The 21,164-nt window shown below is 42.9% G+C and overlaps 1 protein-coding gene across 1 annotated transcript; it reads right to left on the reverse strand.

The window, feature by feature from the left end:
* Positions 1-80: 80 nt before the first annotated feature.
* Positions 81-6,252, reverse strand: ELL3 (elongation factor for RNA polymerase II 3). The gene is made up of 12 exons (XM_055316742.1): positions 6,000-6,252; positions 4,317-4,450; positions 4,054-4,089; positions 3,604-3,716; positions 3,289-3,490; positions 3,120-3,199; positions 2,917-2,992; positions 2,561-2,744; positions 2,433-2,475; positions 2,153-2,324; positions 1,892-1,936; positions 81-1,804 (listed from the first exon to the last, which is right to left on the reverse strand). The coding sequence occupies exons 1-12, from the start codon at positions 6,112-6,114 to the stop codon at positions 1,694-1,696; spliced, it is 1,311 nt and encodes a 436-aa protein (XP_055172717.1). The 5' UTR covers positions 6,115-6,252; the 3' UTR covers positions 81-1,693.
* Positions 6,253-21,164: the final 14,912 nt, after the last annotated feature.

The raw sequence follows: 21,164 nt of genomic DNA on the forward strand, positions 1-21,164 counted from the left end.
CCAGTTGATGTTTGTGGTTTTGGGAAAAATTATTTGTGTTGGGGGGAATGTTGTGGGGGTGGGGGGACTGAGTTGGGGGGTTATTTTCTAATTTTTTTTGTACATTTGGAACAGTGACAATAAATAAGCCCCCTTTAATCTGTCTTTTTTATAAGAGATGGGGAACCAAGGTTTTCTAGATCAGCACTGTCCAATAGAACTTTCTGCAATGTTAGGAATATTCTATAATCTTCATTGTCTAATACATGTAGCTACTGAGCATTTGAAATATGACTAAGAACTATATTTTAAATTTTCATTGATATAGTCACCCATAGAGGTAGTGGCTGCCATATTGGTCAGTGCTGCTATAGACCAACTGAGTCCAGAGTTATCACCTGTAAATCCTTTCCAAATTTCATCACTTTCTATCCTTACATTTTAGGGCCCAGGCCCCTAGCCTGATGATTAGAGCAGGTGAGGGATCTTTCTTGTTGGGCTCTGTTTCTGGCCCTGCTCATACCGTAAGAATGGATTACTACTGACTATTGCCATGCAGCTGAGCATGTTTATATTTGCCAAGGGCTAGTCTCTGCCCAAAACTGCCCTGGATAGGTGAGGCATCAGGTTGGGGTTCTATCCAAGTTGTTTCAGGAATTGCTGACATTGCTGGGTACAGCTCTCTCCCCCAAACCCCAGGGTACGGCCCATTAATGGAACTGGGAAAGGCAGTATCATTCTGGGTTATGAATGAAGCATCCACTTTCTTCTGCAACAATGAGGAACAAAAAGGATAGAAGTGATGTGATCTTTTGTTCAGATGAATTTCCCTCTTCTTGTGGGTATATCTAATTCTTATCTGCAGTTAAAGTTTTCAGTACTGGCTAATTACAGATAGGAGCCCTATCTGGGGATCCTCAACCTCTATGTTTTGAAAAAGAGATCTTTATTCCTATTGTAACCTCTAGCTGTCAGTTATAAAATGGATTTGATAGAGCCTTATAGCTAAATATATATCGGAATCATCCTTAGTGCTTTGAAAAAGTAAAGATGCCTAACTATAACCTTGAAGGTTCTAATTCATATGACCTGGGCTGGGATCTGGGGATCTGATTTTTTTAGAGCACCTAAGAAGTGATTCAGATAGACATACATGGGTAAGAACCACTGCCTTGGATTTAAGGAAAGCATATAAACTTGTAAAGAGGACACAGAAGCAAACAGTTTTCATTTTTCAGCCATGTTTGTAAAAGAATTCACTTTCAGTACATAGGGGAATAACCAAGCCCTTTCCCATTATATCCAGATGTATCACAAGTTATTTTAGCTTTGTTATCAAAAGTTCTCCTTACTGTTTCTTTAGGGAGGCTACCAGTGCACAATTTTAATGTTCTCAAGGTAACTTGTCTTGGAAATGGTGTCATTTTTCAGGATTTGAACATGACTTGGCTGAACTAAAGATGAAGAAGCCAAGCCTCTACTACTCTTCCTAGTCACCTGGGCCTAGCTGTTGGAGTCTTGGGACTGTGCCCAAACTCTAAAAAGTAAAATACAGCAACAATGAAAGACCTTCAAGAATCTAGAAGAACTCTCGTACTTGCCACTTGGACTCAGCAATAAGAAGAGCAGACAGTTGCACTCTGTGTAGTTTATAGCTGTTTTGTTCCTTCATATCTCTCTGAGCAGAGAGAGGGTAAAGAGCCCTCTGACAGCTTTAGCTGCCCCTGTTCTTTTCCTCAAACTCCAGGATGAGACCTTTAATGTGGGACAATTTCTGATGCAGGTACTCACAGCGACGCTTTTCTTCCCTATAACCTGGGTACCGCTGCAGAGAAAAAGCATCCATGTCAAAAAAAAAAAAAAAAATTTACCATTTCTTCCTTCTTGCTACCATTCCCAGACCTTATCTTACCTTCCTGAACTTTTTATATTCCTGGACTATTTTTTCTTCCAGCATCTGAAACAAAGAAAATGCTAGCACCAACTTTAGCCTTGAGAAAAAAAGCTCCAGCTTTCTTGAGAGAAGTGATTTCCAATCTCATTTTACCAAATGAGAGATTAATTTTTCTCTCAAAACTGACTTGTCACTTTGGTCACTGTATAGTCTTAAAGGCAATTAGCAGGGAGTATATGGGCAATAAAGCTAGAAAGCTAACCTGGGTCCAGTCCTTACCTTGTATTCTGGAGTTCCTCGCTGAACTCTCTTGATCTCAGCTCCCAGCTCTATGAACCTTTGGCTTGCAGCCCCAACACGAGCATGTAGGATGCGGTATTCAGTATAATCGGTCTCAAAGTCCTGCTCATAAGCATGTTGCTGCTCTGCACTGTGGATGGCCCTGTATTGCCTGCCAGGAGCAGAGAGCTGTCACCTTCAGTTTCATTGCCCTGAAAGCTTCCAGCTTCCAGAACATATGCACAAGGTTTGATAAAATTGGAAGTAGCAGGGGACTCACAGGAGATAATCTGGTACTTCTTCAGGGCTTGGGGATTCAGAATCTAGGAAGGAAACAAGATGACACAAAAGTGATTATATAGGCCTTTTTCCCACTAGGGCAGTTTAACCCTTTTCTCATTATCTCACCTGCTTGAACTGAGGGACTGTGTTCTAGCCTGGGGCCAATGTCTTCATCTTTATCTTCTTGCTCCCAATCTTCTCCCTCTTGTAGGTCCTGACTGGGCAGCACTTGTAGGGGACTTGGAGCTAAAGGGAGAGGTCTGAGCCTCTTTTCTTTTAGTCCTATACTGGTTGCAGGTGCTGGACGCTTCTGTTGGGGGTAAATGTCACATAAACAGTAAGCCAGAAGCCTAGTCTGCCCTACTCTTGAAAATTAATTTCGTAGAATGAGCACTGGGAGCATCAGAATGAAGGCTCCTGATTTTAAAATTTTAGCTTGATTGGACAAAGATTTTTGAAAAGGCCTTGCTATTAGAACTTGCCTTATCCAAATGTTTCTGGCTCTCAGAGGAAGGCAGTGCCTGATCAGGTTTTCTGTTTGGAAGATGGGTCTGGTTTCTAGGATATTTGAAGGGGGAACAGGAGAGATGAAAACCAGGATCTCTTATTACAGCATTTAGAGTGGAGATTAGAAAGGAAGACAATATCCGGGCTTCCCAGGTTAGTCCCACCCTGCCCCAAGTACCTCATTTCCCAATGTGCCATGTGTTCCTTTGAGGATCCTGGGAGTGACTGTCCTTGGCTGCTTGCCAGTGGATCTGGCACCTGGCAGGGAAAGTGGCAGGGGCACTTGGCTCCCTGGGCTTCAGGCTTTGCCCCACCTTATTCCAACTACCTGCAGTTTCTGGCCTCACCTCTTGTAGTGCCATCTGTGGCTGTGAAACTGTGTCTTCTTCAGAATAGTCTCCTATGTTCTGCCAGCTGTCAGGATCTCTGGTACTGTCAGTCAGAATGTGTCTCCGAACTGAAAATGGGGCTGGTATAGAATCCATGGCAGCCCAAATAGTGAGGCGCTCCCTGAGTGGGCCCAGGCAGTGGAGGTGGTTAGGCCCAGATCTGGAAAGGGGTGGTGGAAAAATCCCAGGAGGGTGGAGAACTTTTAAGCACTTCTGAAATCAGCCTCCCCAACTTTGCACAAACCCTTTTTGCCTGGTACCTGTTCCCCTTACCTGCCTAAGTGTTGGCACACAAGGTCCAAGCCACCTCCAGGGCCATCCTGGCCACACTGGGACACGGTGAAGGAGAAGAGGCAGGACCAGCCAGGGCCTGGGAACCTCAGATACTGAGGGCAAAAGGAGAACCATAAGCCCTATGAAGTCAGCCCCTCCCCTTCCTCCCATTGCCAACCTAAGCTTGAAGATGGGTCCCACGGGGCTCGTTAGTACACCAGGTGCAGCTGGGCTTGAGTTCCCCAGGAGACTGAGAGGCAGTCTCCTTAACCGCAGCCTCCTGGGACCACCACCCTAGCAGCGCCCTCCGGTTCCACTCGGGGGTTCAGTTCTCGGAACTTCTTCAGACCGTGACTGCTCTCAGTCTCCTGCACTGACTGCACCTTCCCGGCCTCCACTTCTGTTCTCCCCGCACCCCACCTTTTTCACACAGTCCAGGCCCGCACTTACCCCTCGGTTGCCTTGGAAAGCGATCACTGGCCGAACCTGCGAGGAGAGCAGATGCGAACTGAGCACAGGTGAAGTGGCATTCCCAGGATCCGGCGTCGGGTGCCGGGGAGGACCTGCCTCGCTGGCTTCACTTGGAGAAGTGGCGAGGTCGGAGCCTGCGGATGCCGCTTCCCATGCCCAGGTCCCTTCGCCAGGGTCACTGGCTGAGGCCCGAGATCCCGAGGGGTAGGGGCTAGGGAAGATGGGGATCCGGTCGGCCGCACCTGTTGCCGCCGACACTCCTGCAGTGCCCGCAGAGCCGCGTCGTTCAGCCGGAGCATCAGGAGGCTGGTTCCGGCAGAGGGGGTGAAACAGAGCTGGAACTTCCCACTTAGAAGCTCCCGGGGTCCCTCCATGGCTGCGAGGCCGAACGCAAGCAGAACAAGGGCCACCACCAGCTCTGCTGTGCAGGGCTAGGCTGGCACTCTTGGTAGCCCAGGTGGGCCCCGCCCTCCGCCAGGCCCCACCCCTGGCCCCACCCCCAGCAGCGCCACCCCCGAGGTGTCCCTGCCGCGTGGGCGGTGCTTTGCTCCCCCAGACTTTTTTCTTAAAGATTTTATTTATTCATGAGAGAGAGAGAGGGAGACGCGGAGAGACACAGGCAGAGAGAGAAGCAGGCTTCCTGCAAGGAGCCCATGTGGGACTTGATTCCAGATCCCGGGATCACGCCCTGAGCTGAAGGCAAGGCACTCAACCGCTGAGCCACCCAGTCGTCCCTCTCCCCCAGACTTCTTTGCAGACCCACCCCCATGGGTTTCTCGGATTGGCACCCACCGCTTTGGGCTCTCAGAAGGGGCTACCGCAGTTATGGGGAGGTCAACCTTAGACCCCTCATCCAGAATCCCCAGTTTTGCCTCAGTCTGCCCAGCTAACCTGAGCTTGGAGTTGCCTGTCTCTAAGTGAAGCTGAGTCTGCAACCTCTAGGGGGTTTTAGACACAGAGGGGCAGGAGAGGGCCTGATTGCTGGGCTGGCTCTGTAGATTGTGCCCCAGAGGCCGAGAACCCGCCAGGGGCCGCAGGATGGAGTACCCAAAGGAGTATTTCTGACGCCAACACCCGGTGCACCGGTGCACCGCTTTTGCTTTTTTCCCACCTGCAGCACTGCTGCGGACCAAAGACGGTTTCTAACTGAGGCTAGAGAGAAAATCCGGCCCAGTGGGCGTCGTGGCAGCGGTGAAATTTAGCTGCCGCGGACCCCTCCCACCCCCACTGGAGGTGTGGGTGATGACAGGATAGTTGCAGAGCAGAGGAGGGGGAGGACTCAGTCCCAGGTCACTGCTCCTGGCTTAGACAGGTGAGACTGGTGTGAAAGGGAACTGGTACACTCCCTCAGGAGGGCCAAGAGGTGCCACGAAGTTGTGAGACATTCTGGAGGTTCAGATTCTGGTGCATCGAGACCGTAGGAATATCAGGTTAGCCCTGGGGTCTCCACCTGTCCCTGTTCGGGTATGTTTTCTTTCTTTTTCTTTTTTTTTTTTTTCAAAGATTTTATTTATTTATTCATGATAGACATAGGGAGAGAGAGAAGCAGAGACACAGGCAGAGGGAGATGCAGGCTCCACGCCGGGAGTCCGACGCGGGACTCGATCCGGGACTCCAGGATTGCGCCCTGGGCCAAAGGCCGGCGCTGAACAGCTGAGCCACCCAGGGATCCACCCTCGGGTATGTTTTCTAAGAGCCCTGAGGTTCTCTTGCCTAGCTAGGATCCCTGCTGAATCCCTGGACCTACATAATCCCAGGTGACCTTAATGCCTTCCCACTTCATACCAAATTACCTATACATTTGTCAAAACTCATCAAATAGTACACCTAAAATGTGTATATTTTAATGTATGTAAATTAGACCTCAGTTAAGGTTATTTTAAAAGTCGCAGTAAATCTCCAACTCCAACAACAAAAACATTTACCTATCCATCTCCTTAGAGTTTTCTGCTTCTGTGGGTGACCCTTTGTTAATCTGATAAACAGTTCGGCAGTAGGTAAAGCTGATCTCCCAGGGTTTCTTTTCTTCTCAGATGACATCTGTGGACTTCTGTTGGATTTTCCTAGATTTAAACTCAAAGGAGAGCCCAGAATGGTGAAAATTTTTATTTTTATTTTATTTTTTTAATTTTTATTTATTTATGATAGTCACACACACACACACACAGAGAGAGAGAGAGAGAGAGAGAGAGGCAGAGACACAGGCAGAGGGAGAAGCAGGCTCCATGCACCGGGAGCCCGATGTGGGATTCGATCCCGGGTCTCCAGGATCACGCCCTGGGCCAAAGGCAGGCGCCAAACCACTGCACCACCCAGGGATCCCCTGGTGAAAATTTTTAGACAAGGGGGAAGGAGCAGTGCTATAAGAGGAGGCAAGTGGGAAACAGATTTGGGGAAGGGGGAAGGGAAGTAGGAATCTAACATATGTTGGATGTCTATTGTGTGTCAAAATCTTAGCATGTTATTTAATCCCTAAAATAACTTTAGGTATTATCCACATTTTTCATTCATTCATTCATTCAACAAATATTTATTGAGCACTTACTATGTGCCAGCCATCATACTATATCCTTAGGACACATTAACGAACAGAGTTCTTGCTCTGGAGACATTACATTCTTTTTTAAGTAGGCTCCATGCCCAGCGTAGAGCTCAGTGAGGGGCTTGAACTTACGACCCTGAGATCAAAACCTGAGCGGAGGGCAGCCCGGGTGGCTCATCGGTTTAGTGCCGCCTTCAGCCCAGGGCCTGATCCTAGAGATCTGGGATTGAGTCCCAAGTCGGGCTCCCTGCATGGGGCCTGCTTCTCCCTCTGCCTGTGTCTCTGCCTCTCTCTCTCTGTGTGTGTCTCTCATAAATAAATAAAATCTTAAAAAAAAAACAAAAACAAAAAAACCTGAGCTGACATCAAGAGTCAGTTGATTAACTGAACCACCCACATTCTCCCTGGAGAGCTTCTATTCTAGAGGGGAAGGAAAGGAGACTTATAAACAAACCTGAGAAATATTTTTATTTTATTTAAAAGATGGTAAGTGCAATAGCAAAAAGAAAAAATAGATCATAAGAGAGTGTGGAAGTGGAGAAGGAGGAAGTAGAAAAGGATGGAGAAGGTTGACTATACATTAAGTGATAAGAGAAGGCCTTATGGAAAATATGGAATTTGAGCAATGCCCTAAAGAAGGTGAGGAGATTGGCCAAGCTACATAGTTGGAGGAAATGCTTTCTAGGCAGAGGGACTAGCTACTGCAAACTCTGAGTCACAAGTGTGCCTGGAGTGTTTGAGGAAAAGTTGAGGCCTATGTAACTGGACCAAAATAAGTAAAGGGGATAGTAGTAAGAGAAGTAGTCAAAAAAGTAAGGAGCAGGGGCAGACAGAGCAGGCGCTGGAGAGGCTTGTGGGCTATTAGAAGGACTTTGGCTTTTACTTTGGGTGAAATGGGGAGTACTGCCAAGATTTTGAGAGGAGGAATAATATGAAATCACGTCTTTTCAAAGGATCACTCTAGTTGCCGAGTTAAGTGCAGACTGTAAAGGGACAAGGATAAAAGCAGTATGACCTGTGGGTAGGTTGTTGCAATAATTTGAGCTAGAAATGGTAGCAGCTTGCAGATGAGGCGGGAGAAGGGATAAGGTTCTCATTTTGAGTGTTGAGCTGCCAGAATTTGCTGATGGGTTGAATGTGGCATGTGAGAGAGAAATGGCATCAAGGATGACTCTATGCTTTTTGGCTAGAACAACTAGAAGGATGAAGTTGTCATCAGCTGAGGTAGGGAAGATGGCAGGTGGAACAAGGTTGCTTCTGAACTTGTTGTCTATTAGAATCCACATGGGGATGTGGAGGAGGCAGTTAGAGACGGTGAAAGATGTCTGGTCTAGAGATGTAGTAAACTTGATAGTACTAAACATATAGATGGAGTTTTAAGTTTTGAGACTAGTTGAGATTGCCCAAGAAGATAAAGAAGAATTTAAAGGGTTATACCCTGGGATAGTCCAATCTCTAGAAGGAAGTCAGGGGGAAGAAAAGCAAAGCCAATTGACAGGAGAAGGCCAGTGGGGAAGGAGGAACACCAAGAGACTGTGCTGTCCCAAGTGAAAACAATATTCCAAGGAGCTAGGGGTTGATCAACTATGTCATATGCTGTCAACAGGCCAAGTAAAATGAAGATTAAGAATTGACCACTGTGGGGTACCTGGGTGGCTCAGTTGGTTGAGCCTCTGCCTCTCAGGTCATGATCCCAGGGTCCTGGGATTGAGCCTGCTTCTCCCTCTCCCTCTGCCACTCCCCCTGCTTGTGCTCTCTCTCTCTCTCTCTCAAATAAATAAAATTTTAAAAAATTGACCATTGTAATGAAAATGTTCTAAAATTGACAGTGGTGTTGGTTGCACATATCTGTGGATATACTGTCTATTCAGATCCCCTATTTTTTTTAATCAAGTTGGTTTTTTATTGTTGTACTCTTTGTTCTTTATATAAAATATAATTTTATATATTAATCCCTGGTCTGATATATTATTTGCAGAAATCTCCCATTCAGTAAATTGCCTTTTCATTTTGATGATGTTTCTTTCAATGTGCAGAAGCATTTTAATTTGAAGTCATCTTCTTTATTTTTGTGTTGGTTTTCCTTGCCTTTTATTTTTTTAAGATTTTATTTATTTACTTATGAGAGACACAGACAGAGGCAGAGACATAGGCAGAGGGAGAAGCAGGCTCCTAGCAGGGAGCCCGATGTCAGACTTGTTCCCGGGATCATGCCCTGAGGCAAAGGCTGAAGGAAGCTCAACCACTGAGCCACCCAGGCGTCCTCCACTTGCCTTTTAAGTCTGATCCACAAGATTGTTGCTGAGACCAAAGTCAGGTTGCTTACTGCCTATGTTTTCTTCTAGGAATTTTATGATTGCAGGTATAATATTCAATTATTTAATCTATTTTGAGTTACTTTTTGTGTATGGTGTAAGATAGTGATCCAGTTTTTCCAATACCATACTTTGAAGAGACTGTCCTTTCACCATAGTATGTTCTTGGCTCCTTTGTCATGCATTAATTGACCATATGTATGTGGGTTTAATTCAGGGCTCTCAATTCCGTTCCATTGATCTGTGTGTCTGTTTTTGTGTCATCATACTTTTTTTTTTTTTTTAATAAACATAGCTTTGTAGTTTGAAATCAGAGAGCTGACACCTCCAGCTTTGTTCTTCTTTCTCAAGATTTCTTTGGCTATTTGGGATCTTTTGTGATTTCATACTACATTTAAGATTATTTCTAAACTTGTTCTGTGAAAAACACCATTGGAATTTTGATAGGGATTGCATTGAATCTGTACTTTGGGTGGTACGGAAATTTTAACAATATAATTCTTCTAATCTATGAGCACAAAGTATCTATTTATTTGTATCTTCTTCAATTTCTCTCAGTGTCTTATAGTTCTCACTGTATAGGTCTTTTATCTCTTTGGTTAAATTTATGCCTGGTTATTTTTTTTATGCAATTGTTAATGGGATTGTTTTATTAATTTCTTTCTGATAATTCACTATTAGTATATAGAAACACTATGGATTTCTGTATGTTGATTTTGTATCCTGTTTACTGAAGTCACTTATTCTAACACTTTTTTGGTAGAATCTTTTGAGTTTTTTATATATAGCATCATGTAATCTGAAAGTAGTGACAGTTTTATTTCTTCCTTTCCAATTTGGATGACTTTTATTTATTTTTCTTGCCTAATTTCTGTGTCTAGGACTTCCAATACTATGTTGAATAAAAGTGATGGGGTACCTGGATGGCTCAGTGTTTGAGGGTCTGCCTTTGGCTCAGGGCATGATCCCAGGGATCAAGTCCCACATCGGGCTCCCCAAAGAGAGCCTGCCTCTCCCTCTGCCTATGTCTCTGCCTCTCTCTGTGTGTCTCCCATGAATAAATAAAATCTTAAAAAACAAAAAAAGAATAAAGGTGGCAAGAGTGGGCATCCTTGTCTTGTTCCTGTTCTTAGAGGAAAAGCTTTCAGCTTTCTACCATTGAGTATGATGTTTACTGTGGGTTTGTGATATATGGCCTTTATTAAGATTTTATTTATTTATTTATTTATGAGACACACACACACAGAGAGAGAGGCAGAGACACAGGCAGAGGGAGAAGCAGGCTCCATGCAGGGAGCCCGATGTGGGACTCAATCCGAGGTCTCCAGGATCACGCCCGGGGCCAAAGGTGGTGCTAAATCGCTGAGCCACCTGCCGGCTGCCCTCTAGTGTGTTTCTTAAGGCCAATGCTTTCTTATTAATTTTCTGCTTCAATAATCTATCCATTGATGTAAGTCGGGTGGTGAAGTCCCTTACAATTATTGCATTGCTGTCAATTTCTTCCTTTAGATCCACTAATATTTGCTTTTTTTAAAATTTTATTTATTTATTAATGAGAGACACACAGAGAGGCAGAGGGAGAAGCAGGCTCCATGCAGGGAGCCTGACATAGGACTCAATCCCGGGTCTCCAGAATCATGCCCTGGGCCAAAGGCAGGTGCCAAACCACTGAGCCACCCAGGCTGTCCTAATATTTGCTTTCTATATCTTGGTGCTTCTATGTTGGGTGCATATACATTGATAAATGTTATGTCTTCTTGTTGTATTGGCCCTTTTTTCATTATGTAATGTCCTGCATTGTTTATTGCAGTCTTTGTTTTAAAGGCTATTTTGTCTACTGTGAATATTTCTACCCTGGCTTTCCCCCCCCACTTCCATTTACATGGGATATCTTTCCCCATCTCTTCACTTTCAGTCTGTGTCCTTACTTCTGAGGTAAGTCTCTTATAGACAGAATATAGTTAGATTTTGTTTTTTATCCACTCAGCTACTTTTAAGTTTTTTTTTTAAATTATTTATTTATGTTAGAGAGTGGGGAGAGGAAAGAGAGACACAGAGAAACCTAAGAAGATGTTACAATGAGTGTGGAGCCTGAGGTAGGCTGAATCTCATGACCCAGAGAACAGACCCTGAGCTGAAACCAAGAGTCAGACACCTAACTGATTTTTCCGCCCAGGTACTCCTAAGCCACTTTAATTTTGAACACGTTCCAAAACTTTACATTTTCTTTGTCCCCTCACCATATTTTATATTTTTGATCTCATATTTTACATCTTTTATGCATCCCTTAACCAGGTAGTGTGGTTTTAATTTTGCTATTTTTGTCTTATTTTGAAGATGTGTTTATTTTTTTTTAGAAAGAGTGCACATGGGGAGAGGTGCAGGGGGAGAAGGAGAAAGAGTCTTAAGCAGACTCTGCACCGAGTGCAGAGCCCAACATGGGGCTTGATCTCACGAGTCTGATACTGCAGCCTGAGCCAAAACCAAGAGTCAGAAAGTTAACTGACTGTCCCACAGGTCTTATTTTTGTCTTTTAAACACCATACTTGCTAAATAAGTGATTGATCCACTATGTTTACTATATATCTACCTTTTCCAGGGATTTTTACTTTTGCATATTGTCTTTGTTATTGATTAGTGCAATTTCTTTTCAGTTTAAATAAGTCCCTTTAACATCTCTTGTAAGTTTAGTGGTGATGAACTCCTTTACCTTTTGCTTATTGAAGAACTCTTTAATTACTCTGTCAATTCTGAATGATAACTTTGTGAGGTAAAGAATTCTTGGTTGGAAGTTTTATCCTTACACTATTTTGAATATTTCATGCTATTCTCTTCTGGCTTGCCAAGTTTCTGCTGAAAAATCTGATAGCTTTATGGAGTTTCCTTTGTATGTAATAAGTTGTTTTGCTCTTGCTGCTTTTAGGATTCACTCTTTAACTTTTGTCATTTTAATCATATCTCGGTATCTTTTTTGAGATTCTCTGGTTTCCTGGACCTGTATGTCTGTTTCCTTCACTGGATTAGGTAAAATTTCAGCCATTATTTTTTCAAATAAGCTTACTGGTTCTTTCACTTACTCTTCTTCTTCTGAGACCCCTATTATGCAAATGTTATTCTGCTTGATGTTGTCTGAAAGGTTCCTTAAGTTATCTTAATTTTTAAAAATCCTTTTTTCTTTTTGCTGCTCAGTCTGGGTGAGTTCTATTGCTTTGCATTTCAGCTCATTTGACCCAGTTTTCAGCTTTATCCAGTCTGCTATGAACTCCTCTAGTGTATTTTTTAGTGCAATTATTATATTCTTCAGCTCTGTGACTTGTTTGAAACTTTTTTCCTTTAATCTTTTAAACAATTTTATTGAGATATAATTGAGATAACCAACCACAGAATCAGAAAAAGGTGGTTACCAGTGCCCTATTATTTGACTACTCTAGATACCCTGTAAGTGGGATCATAATGCTCTCAAGATTTATCTATGTTGCAGCATGTATCAGAAGTTATTTCCTTTTTAAGGCAGAATAAGATTCTATTTTATATATATACACCACATTTTCCTTGTCCATTCATCTGTCAATGGACACTTTGGTTACTTTCACCTTTCACTAATCACCTATTGTTAATTCACTTTGGTGAATTAATAATACCATGAAAATGGGAGTACAATTTTGTGGTGTATTTTTATTTTATTTATTATTTTTTTTTAAAGATTTTATTTAGTTATTCATGAGAGACACAGAGAGAGGGGCAGAGACAGGAGAAGCAGGCTCCATGCAAGGAGCCCAATATGGACTCGATCCCAGGACTCTGGGATCATACCCTAAGCCGAAGGCAGATGCTCAACTGCTGAGCCACTCAGGCATCCCTGTGGGTATATATTTTTAAAAATGTACTTTAAAACTTTATTCTGTGGGTACCTGTGTAGCTCAGCCAATTAAGTGTCTACCTTTGGCTCAGCTCATGATCCCAAAGGTCCTGAGCTCCCTGCTGAACAGGGAGCCTGCTTCTTCCTCTCCCTCTGCCTGCCACTCCCCTTGTTTGTGTTCTCTGTCAAGTAAAATCTAAAAAATATTTTTTAATTAAAAAAAAAACCACCACATTATTCTGAGAAACTATCTATGGTCTTTACTAGACTTCCAAAGAAGTCCATGGCACATAAGAGTCCCAGTGAATGGTCTGGCTGGGATTTGAACTCAGGCCACTATTTCTAGAACCTATGTTTTTTCCACACTCATAAGGTCACGTCACATCACCAGCCCATATTCTTCTACATGAAGAAAAGTTCTGTATCAAGGTATACGGAAGAGGGAGAAGAAGACATATTCTAAATGTGCATGTGGCCCTGTTTCTACAGTCATTCTTTTAGGTCTTCTCACCCGTCTCCCTGCCCCCACCATTCTGCTTATCAGCACATGATTTGGACCTGGGAATCCTGTCCAATGGACACCGGTATGTTTCTCTCCTACCAGAGTCTGCTGGGTCTGTAGCCCTCTGGCTCTGAAGTGTTATTCTGCATTGAGAGGGCTCACTTTACTGAGAATCATATGTTCTCCCAGGGTATCGATATTGCTGTATTGATGGTATTCTTTATTTATTTACTTTTTAAAATATTTTATTTATTTATTCATGAGACACACAGAGAGAGAGATAGAGAGAGAGAGAGAGAGGCAGAGACATAGGTAGAGGGAGAAGCAGGCTCCATGCAGGGAGCTGACGTGGGACTCGATCCCGGGTCTCCAGGATCATACCCCAGGCTGAAGGTAGCGCTAAACCACTGAGCCACCTGGGCTGCCTGATGGTATTCTTTAATAGATGACCCCAGAGGCACCTGGGTGGCTCAGTTAGTTAAGCATCTCCCATCAGCTCAGGTCATGATCCCTGGGTCCTGGGATTAAGCCCCATATCAGGTCCCCTGCTTACTCTGCAGGCAGCCTGCGTTTCCCTCTCTCTCTGCCTGATGCTCCCCCTGCTTGTGTTGTCAAATAAATAAAATCTTAAAAAAAATAGATGACCCCCAGCACAAGACCTTGAAATCCTGTCTTAGTATAGCAGGAGGAGGGCCATACATGTTTTCCAGCAGGGAGTAGCCTAGACTGTTATCTATTAGCTCCTTTCCTTTGAACTTCTGCCCAAAGTGCTGAGGGATAACTAGGAAGGGAACACTTGAAGGGAATAAATTGCTATAGTAGAGATGGTTGACAGGACTGTGCAGTAGTTGAGTTTTAGTATGCAGGGAGTAGGCAAGAGCGAGTGGGAAGCAGAGAAGAAAATTGGAAATGGGAAGGGGCTGTAGACGATCAGGAAACTTGCTTATCCTCCTGGGGTCTGTCAAAGCAGAGAAGAAACAGAATTTATATATGAATAAGGGAAACACAATTCAGCTGAACCATGGGAGAAGCAGCGGTATCTGGAGGAGGTGCTGATTTGAGACCCTGGTTTTGTTTACAAGATGTTAACAGAGGTAGGTCAGATGGAGAGGAGGTGTTCAGTGGAGGCAAAAAGCCATTCAGGAATACCAGTGTTGAGGGATGAGACATTATGACCCAACCCAGGCGAAGCTCCAGGTGAAAGTGAAAAGTACCTTAGTTCTCCTCCTCAGCCATTTCCTGGTCCATATTAGTAGCTCTTCGAGAATGGAGACCTCAGCTGGCCCTGGGTCTCCCAGACATTAGAACCTGTTTCCAATGCAAAGCCACCTTCCCTATGGGGATAAACTTAGCCAGGCTTTTTTATGGATTCTTCCCCTTTCCTATGTACCCTAGTCCTTGGATATGCTCCCAGAGATGATGATTCTTTTCTTTCTTGTCAACACTTTCTTCTCTCAACTCAGACATATTTCCCACTGGGAGTAGGGGCCAGAGATGAGAGAGATGCTTCTCTGACAGCTAATGACATGTCAATGAAGAGCTCCTAAGAGATCAATACCTAGATTTCTCATTCTACTCTCTCCTCCTAGGCTATTTCATTTGAAACCATGGTTGGGTTTTTAACTTAGTATTTATTTGTTTTTATGGAAGTTATACATGAACATACAAATTCTATGCAAGACATGAAAAACAGAACTATTATTCCACTTGGTTTCCCAATGATTAAAGGAAGTTACAACTCCTTTAGCTGCTTCTTCCCGCATTTGTTGCTTTTTAAAAAATATATCATTTCTGGATTTTTAAATTTCTGGTATTAGCCACTTACTTCTATTTTAAAAATGAGGACTTAACTCTCTTATCCTTCCCATATATATGCATGCACTTTCTCTCTCCATCCTCCTAATGTAGTGTTATTTTAGTTAGATCAATTCTGTTTACGTTTTATGAGTGTGTAAATGTTATTTACAAGCTGTGTCATTAGTGGCTGTTTACATTTCCTCTCTTATATGTGTCTCCCTAAACTAATAATCTGTTTTTTTTACTTAGTTGTTTACGTACTTATTATCAATTTTTATGCTGTCTTCTAGAAGTAAAAATCTCTCAATATATGCAAATATAGTCAGATAATCTATCAGTTTTACCAGTTTCCATTTTTTTCCTTGGATATATGCCTCCAGAGCCTTTCATCCTCCTGCTGTAATCTGAAATGGTTGCTCTCTAAGCTTCCTGAAAAGCTATCATCCTGGGATCTCTGCTCACCAGCAGCCTGAGGATTCTCTTTACTTACCTCCTATGTTGGATACTCTTTTTCCTGGATCCTATGACTTTTTTTCTTGGCTTACTCCTAATTTTAGTAGAGTACATCTTCAATATCTTTTAGAAAATGCTACATGGTAGGTAAGTCTTTTTAGACTCTGTATGTCTTTATTCTCATAACTGATAGCTGAGTGAAGACATCTAGGTTGTTATTTTTCTTCAATTATTTGGTAACATTGCTCCATTGTCTTCTGGCTTACAGTATGGCTGCTGACAAATCTGAAGTCATTCTGATTCTTCATCCTTTCTATGTGTTCTATGTTGTGTCTTGGGAGCCTTTAGGATCTTCTTTTTGACTCCAGTGTTCTAATATGTGGTGGTATAAATCTATTCTCATTCCTTGTGCTGGACACTCAGTGGGTCCCCTTCATTTTTGTTTTACTTTCCTCTCATTCTGAAATTCATATAATTCAGATGTTGGACCTCTTGGATGGATTCTCTAATTTTCCTATTTTTTCCTTTTCTATTATCCACCACTATCTTTTTTGTCCAACTTTCTGTAATATTTTTTAACTTTTACCTTCCAACTCCTCTATTTTTTTCTTTCAGCTATCATAGTTTTAATTTCAAAAAGCTCTTTATTATTCTCTGAATGTTTTTTCTATAGCTCCCTGTTTTTGTTCAATATCGTCTTCATCTTTAAGGATATTAATTATAGTGTCCCTCACACTTTATTTTGTTCCTACAATTGTTTCTGTATCCTTGAAGACCTTATTTTCTGTTTTGTTTTGTCCTAATTTTATATTGAGCGTTTTCTCAAATGCTTGATGATCCTTGGGTATCCTCTAATCTCTACAAGGAAAGCACTGAAAAGCTGACTAGAAGCTTGGTATGCATGGGGAGGCCTGGTTGTACTTTAGGATAATCTGATTCCATGATTTCATTATGTGACCCCTTATATGCATCTAATTATCCAAGCTTCTTCCACCTCAAGCCTTAGCATATGTTGCTTCTGTTGCTTGTGTATTGATTAAAATGTATGTGGCTAAAGTAACAGAAATATGACTCAAGGCAGCTTACACAAAATACATGGTATTCATTGTAGGAAGCTCAGGGGTAGAACAGATGTTACAGTTGATATATCCAGTGGCACATAATAGATATATACTTAATATTTGATGAAGGAATGAATGAACTCAGGAATAAATAGTATCTTCCTTTCCCAGAGTCTCCAAACTATATTTTGAAGCGACACACTGCAATTTCTGTTGCTACCATTTCAGCTCAAGTAGCTGTCTTCTTTTATGTAATGGACATCTTTTATCTATCTACATTTTCCTTTCTAGGGGAGCAAGTTACCTTTCTTTGATAGGTAGTATGTTCCTTTACCATACGAATCATGTGTTTCTGGTGGGGCTGTTTATATCCTGCCATTATATCCTGCCCCATTCCTACCTTCCTCCCTCTCTACCATAAGGGTAGATACCCAACCTATCAGAGCCCTATCCTGCAATTTTAAAAACTAAAACTAAGTAAAGAGATTCAGACCTTCTCTCTTGGGAAGCTGTGAGATGTGACGGCACGTATCATAGGTGCTCAATTCTGTCATGTCAAGAGATCTGGGACTCAGAAGATAAGACAAGGGAAAAGGAAGCATTCTCTGTTACCTTACCGCTCTTGATGAGCTAGCCTGAGGGAGCAAGGCCTTAGGGCCTTCACACATGCTATCCACTCTCCTGAAATGTTCTGCCTATCTTCTATTGGCCTGGCTGACTCATCTTTTTGTCTCAGCTCAAATTGCTTCACATCCTTAATCAAAGTTAAGGTCTATAGGTATACTCCCTTCACAGAACTAGCAGTACTATGATTTCTTACCAGGACAGGTAGAACTGTTCACAGTCTTCATTCAGATTACACTGAGACCTGTTTTGATGGGTAGGTGCTTATGCTGTGTACCCTGTTTAATATTTTGAATATCATCCTTGCATATAATCCGTTATCTTCTTTCAAAGCAATTATCACAATTTGCATATATATATATATATACAAGCTGTTTCCTATCTACATTATCTGTTCTATGAGATTTTTTTTTCCTGTCACTGTATACCTAATGCCTAAACGATAGTTGGCACATAGCTAGTGCACAACATAAAATGTGGTGAAAGAATGACTGAATGTTGGGGATCCCTGGGTGGCTCAGCAGTTTGGTGCCTGCCTTCGGTCCAGGACATGATCCTGGAGTCCTGGGATCGAGTTCCACATCAGGCTCTCTGCATGGAACCTGTTTTTCCCTCTGTCTGTGTCTCTGCCTCTCTCTCTCTCTCATGAATAAATAAATAAAATCTTAAAAAAAAAAAAAGAATTACTGAATGTTTTTGGCAACTCCTGGAAAAATTAGACTGGAGGGGTGTGGCAACCAGCCCAGGTTCTGCTAGGATTGGAAATAGACTCTTGGTCATGGGAGTAAGGTGGGATGAGTTGATAAGAGGAAACTGGTTTAAGGCTGTTCTACTCTCACCGACCTGAGATGCTGGAGTTCATAAGGAGGTAGCAGAAGCCAAAGAAAACTTGTTTCTGCATCTCATACTATTTCATTTATAGTGTGGCTTGGTTTTCTCCATGGGGCTGCTTCTGTGGTCAATTTATATGCAAGGGGACCCAAGTGGCTTGACTCCATTGAGAACCTGAGGCTAGTAAACCAAATAGCCCAAATTCTGCTTATGAACTGTGGTCAAACTGCTGCTTGAGGTCTGTAGATGATGACCCCACTCTAAGTCAGTTTCCTCATCTTCCCACTTTGGATCCAGGGTCCCTAAATCCTGCCTTACCTCCTTCTCTGTTACAGAGCCTTAAGTTTTCATTCTTTCCAATTTACTCCTTCTCAAATTTGTGATGAGTTTAAATTTTTCCCTCCCTCTTGGCTGTTGGCCAGCAGCTTTAGTTCTTTACCACATGGGCCTCTCATGAAATGGCGGTTGGCTTCCCCCAGAGCCTGTGAGCCAAGAGAGAGAGGAAAGTGGAAGCCATGTCTTTTATGATTTAGCATCAGAAGTGACATATGATCACTTCTGCCATATTCTATTGGTCACACAGATCAACCTTGATTCAGCGGGGCAGAGAACTTCATAAGGATATAAAATCAGGAGGGTGGGATTATTAGTGGCCATTTCAGATACTGGCTGCCTCAGAAGGGTTACAGGAATTTAGAGAAGGAAGAGGAAGTTTTAGGACTTGGAAGAAAGGAGGAGGAGACGTTAACTGAATTCCTTATGGGACAATCCCTTTATATCTATATTAATTTCTAACTGAATTCCTTATGGGCCAAGCCCTTTATATCTATATTAATTTCTAACTGAATTCCTTATGGGCCAAGCCCTTTATATCTATATTAATTTCTTCCACAATACCAAGGGGTAGAGATTATTCCCATTTTTCATATAAAGGAATTGAAGCATGAAGAAAATAAGTGTCCAGTAAATACCAGAGTCAGGATTTGTACAATGTTATACATGCCACCAAGGTTGATCTAGTACATTTAGTATGTACCAAAGGGTGGTATAAGAAGCAATTCTAGGTAATATAGAGACATAGCATTAAATAACATTGAAAAGACTGGAGAGAAATGTTAAAAAAAAAACCATTGAAAAAATAGATTATTTTTAATCTTCTGATTATATCAAGAGAAAGCTTCAGTTTCAAAGATTTATGCCTTATTACTTCTCTAAAACTTGTTCTCTTTTTAAGAAAGAGAGGGCAGGCCCCAAGTTCAGCATCTTTGACAATGATATTACTTTGGTAAAATTTGTTTTTTTTTTTTTTAAAGATTTATATATTTATTCATTCAGAGAGAGCGAAGAGAGAGGCAGAGACACAGGCAGAGGGAGAAGCAGGCTCCACGCCGGAAGCCCGATGCGGGACTCGATCCTGGGTCTCCAGGATCACACCCCGGGCTGCAGGCGGCGCTAAACCGCTGCGCCACCGGAGCTGCCCACTTTGGTAAAATTTGATGATATATTTCATTTTCATTGTATTGACTTTTATTTATTTATTTATTTATTTTTATTTCTTAAAGATTTTACTTATTTATTCATGAGAGAGAGAGAGAGATTGAGAGAGGCAGAGACTCAGGCACAGAGAGAAGGCTCCAGGCAGGGAGCCAGATGTGGGGCTCAATCCCCATCCCGGGAGTCCAGGATCTCGCCCTGGGTCAAAGGGAGGTGCTCAACCGCTGAGCCACCCAGTCATCCCTTGTATTGACTTTTAAAGTTAGTTTCTGTTTGTGGTTAGGTGATACTATTTTTAAATTTACTAAAAGATTATGAAGGGGATGCCTGGGTGGTTCAGTGGTTGAATGGCTGCCTTTGGCTCAGGTCGTGATCACAGAGTCCTGGGATGGAGATCTACATTGGGCTCCTTGCGGGGAGCCTGCTTCTGCCTCTGCCTGTCTCTCCCTCCTCTTTGTCTCTCATGAATAAATAAATAAAAATCTTTAATAAAAAGGATTATGAAGTTTGACTTATAAGCTTTATTGAAGTTTGGTACAAACATTTTAAGTAATAATAGTTCAAGTGATACTTTGGTATGGCAAAAATTGTGAGGATGGCATTGACGGAGATGTACTGCCTTCCCATCAGGTTTATGTTGAGGGGGAAGCTAGTTTGAAGTTCCAGCCTCAACTCTGTTCCGCTATAAGCACCAACTGGAGAGAATCACATAATAAAATTTACAAATGGTCCTTTCCTGTAATATTTCGTAAGCATTTCTCCTTTATCCTATGAATTCCTCAGGACTGGTGGGGAGTCTTGTAGACAAATAATGGAGCTGGGAAGGAGAATGAATTTAATGGGAAACCTAAGCTTTCCGTCCTATTCAACTGCCTCTTATAAACCAGATGTGACTGGTGCAGGTAGTATAGTGGGGAAACGTCCAGAGGAAGAAACGGACACAGTATGTGCATTTCCCAGTCTCTTAGTCCCTGAGCCAACTCCATAGTTCCTGATTTTTGAGGTCTTTCAATATTTCCAAGCTATTGCATCTTCACATTTAATATTTCTGTGGGAAACGAACAGGACCCAAGTTTTAGGACACAGGGCATGTGGTTGCTAATCTCTATTGGAGGAGTTTGCGGTGAGGGTACAGTGTGATTGGAAGGTTTCTGAAAGTTATGTTTCTACCTGACTTTACCTTATAGGTGAACAACTCGAGTCTAAATATGTTGCTGGTGGAGAATAAATCCTAACTACCAAGTCCTGATAACACGGAACAGACCAAACCATTTCGGTCCCCATGGAACCCCGCCCTCCGTCCCCTACCGTTCCCCTTGGGCGAGTCAGTCGGCGTCCCAAACGGTCCCTGCATGAGGTCACTCTGCCGGGTCACGTGCTCGAGCCCGCGGGAACGCCACATCGCCAGCCGCACCCCTCCACCCCCACCCTGTCCACGTGACCCGGCCTACTTTCTCCCCGCCCGACCCCACGCCTTGCCCAGGAAGCCCCGCCCCACGCAGCGCACTGGCCTGCGAACCTCCGCCCCACATCCGCCCGGGCTGGAGTTGGCCCGCAGCCCCACGTGTTTCTTTCTGCCCAATGGGAGACTGAGCCCGGGCTCAATAGGGCG

Source organism: Nyctereutes procyonoides, unplaced genomic scaffold (assembly GCF_905146905.1).
Source record: "Nyctereutes procyonoides isolate TBG_1078 unplaced genomic scaffold, NYPRO_anot_genome, whole genome shotgun sequence".
Lineage (NCBI taxonomy): Eukaryota > Metazoa > Chordata > Mammalia > Carnivora > Canidae > Nyctereutes > Nyctereutes procyonoides.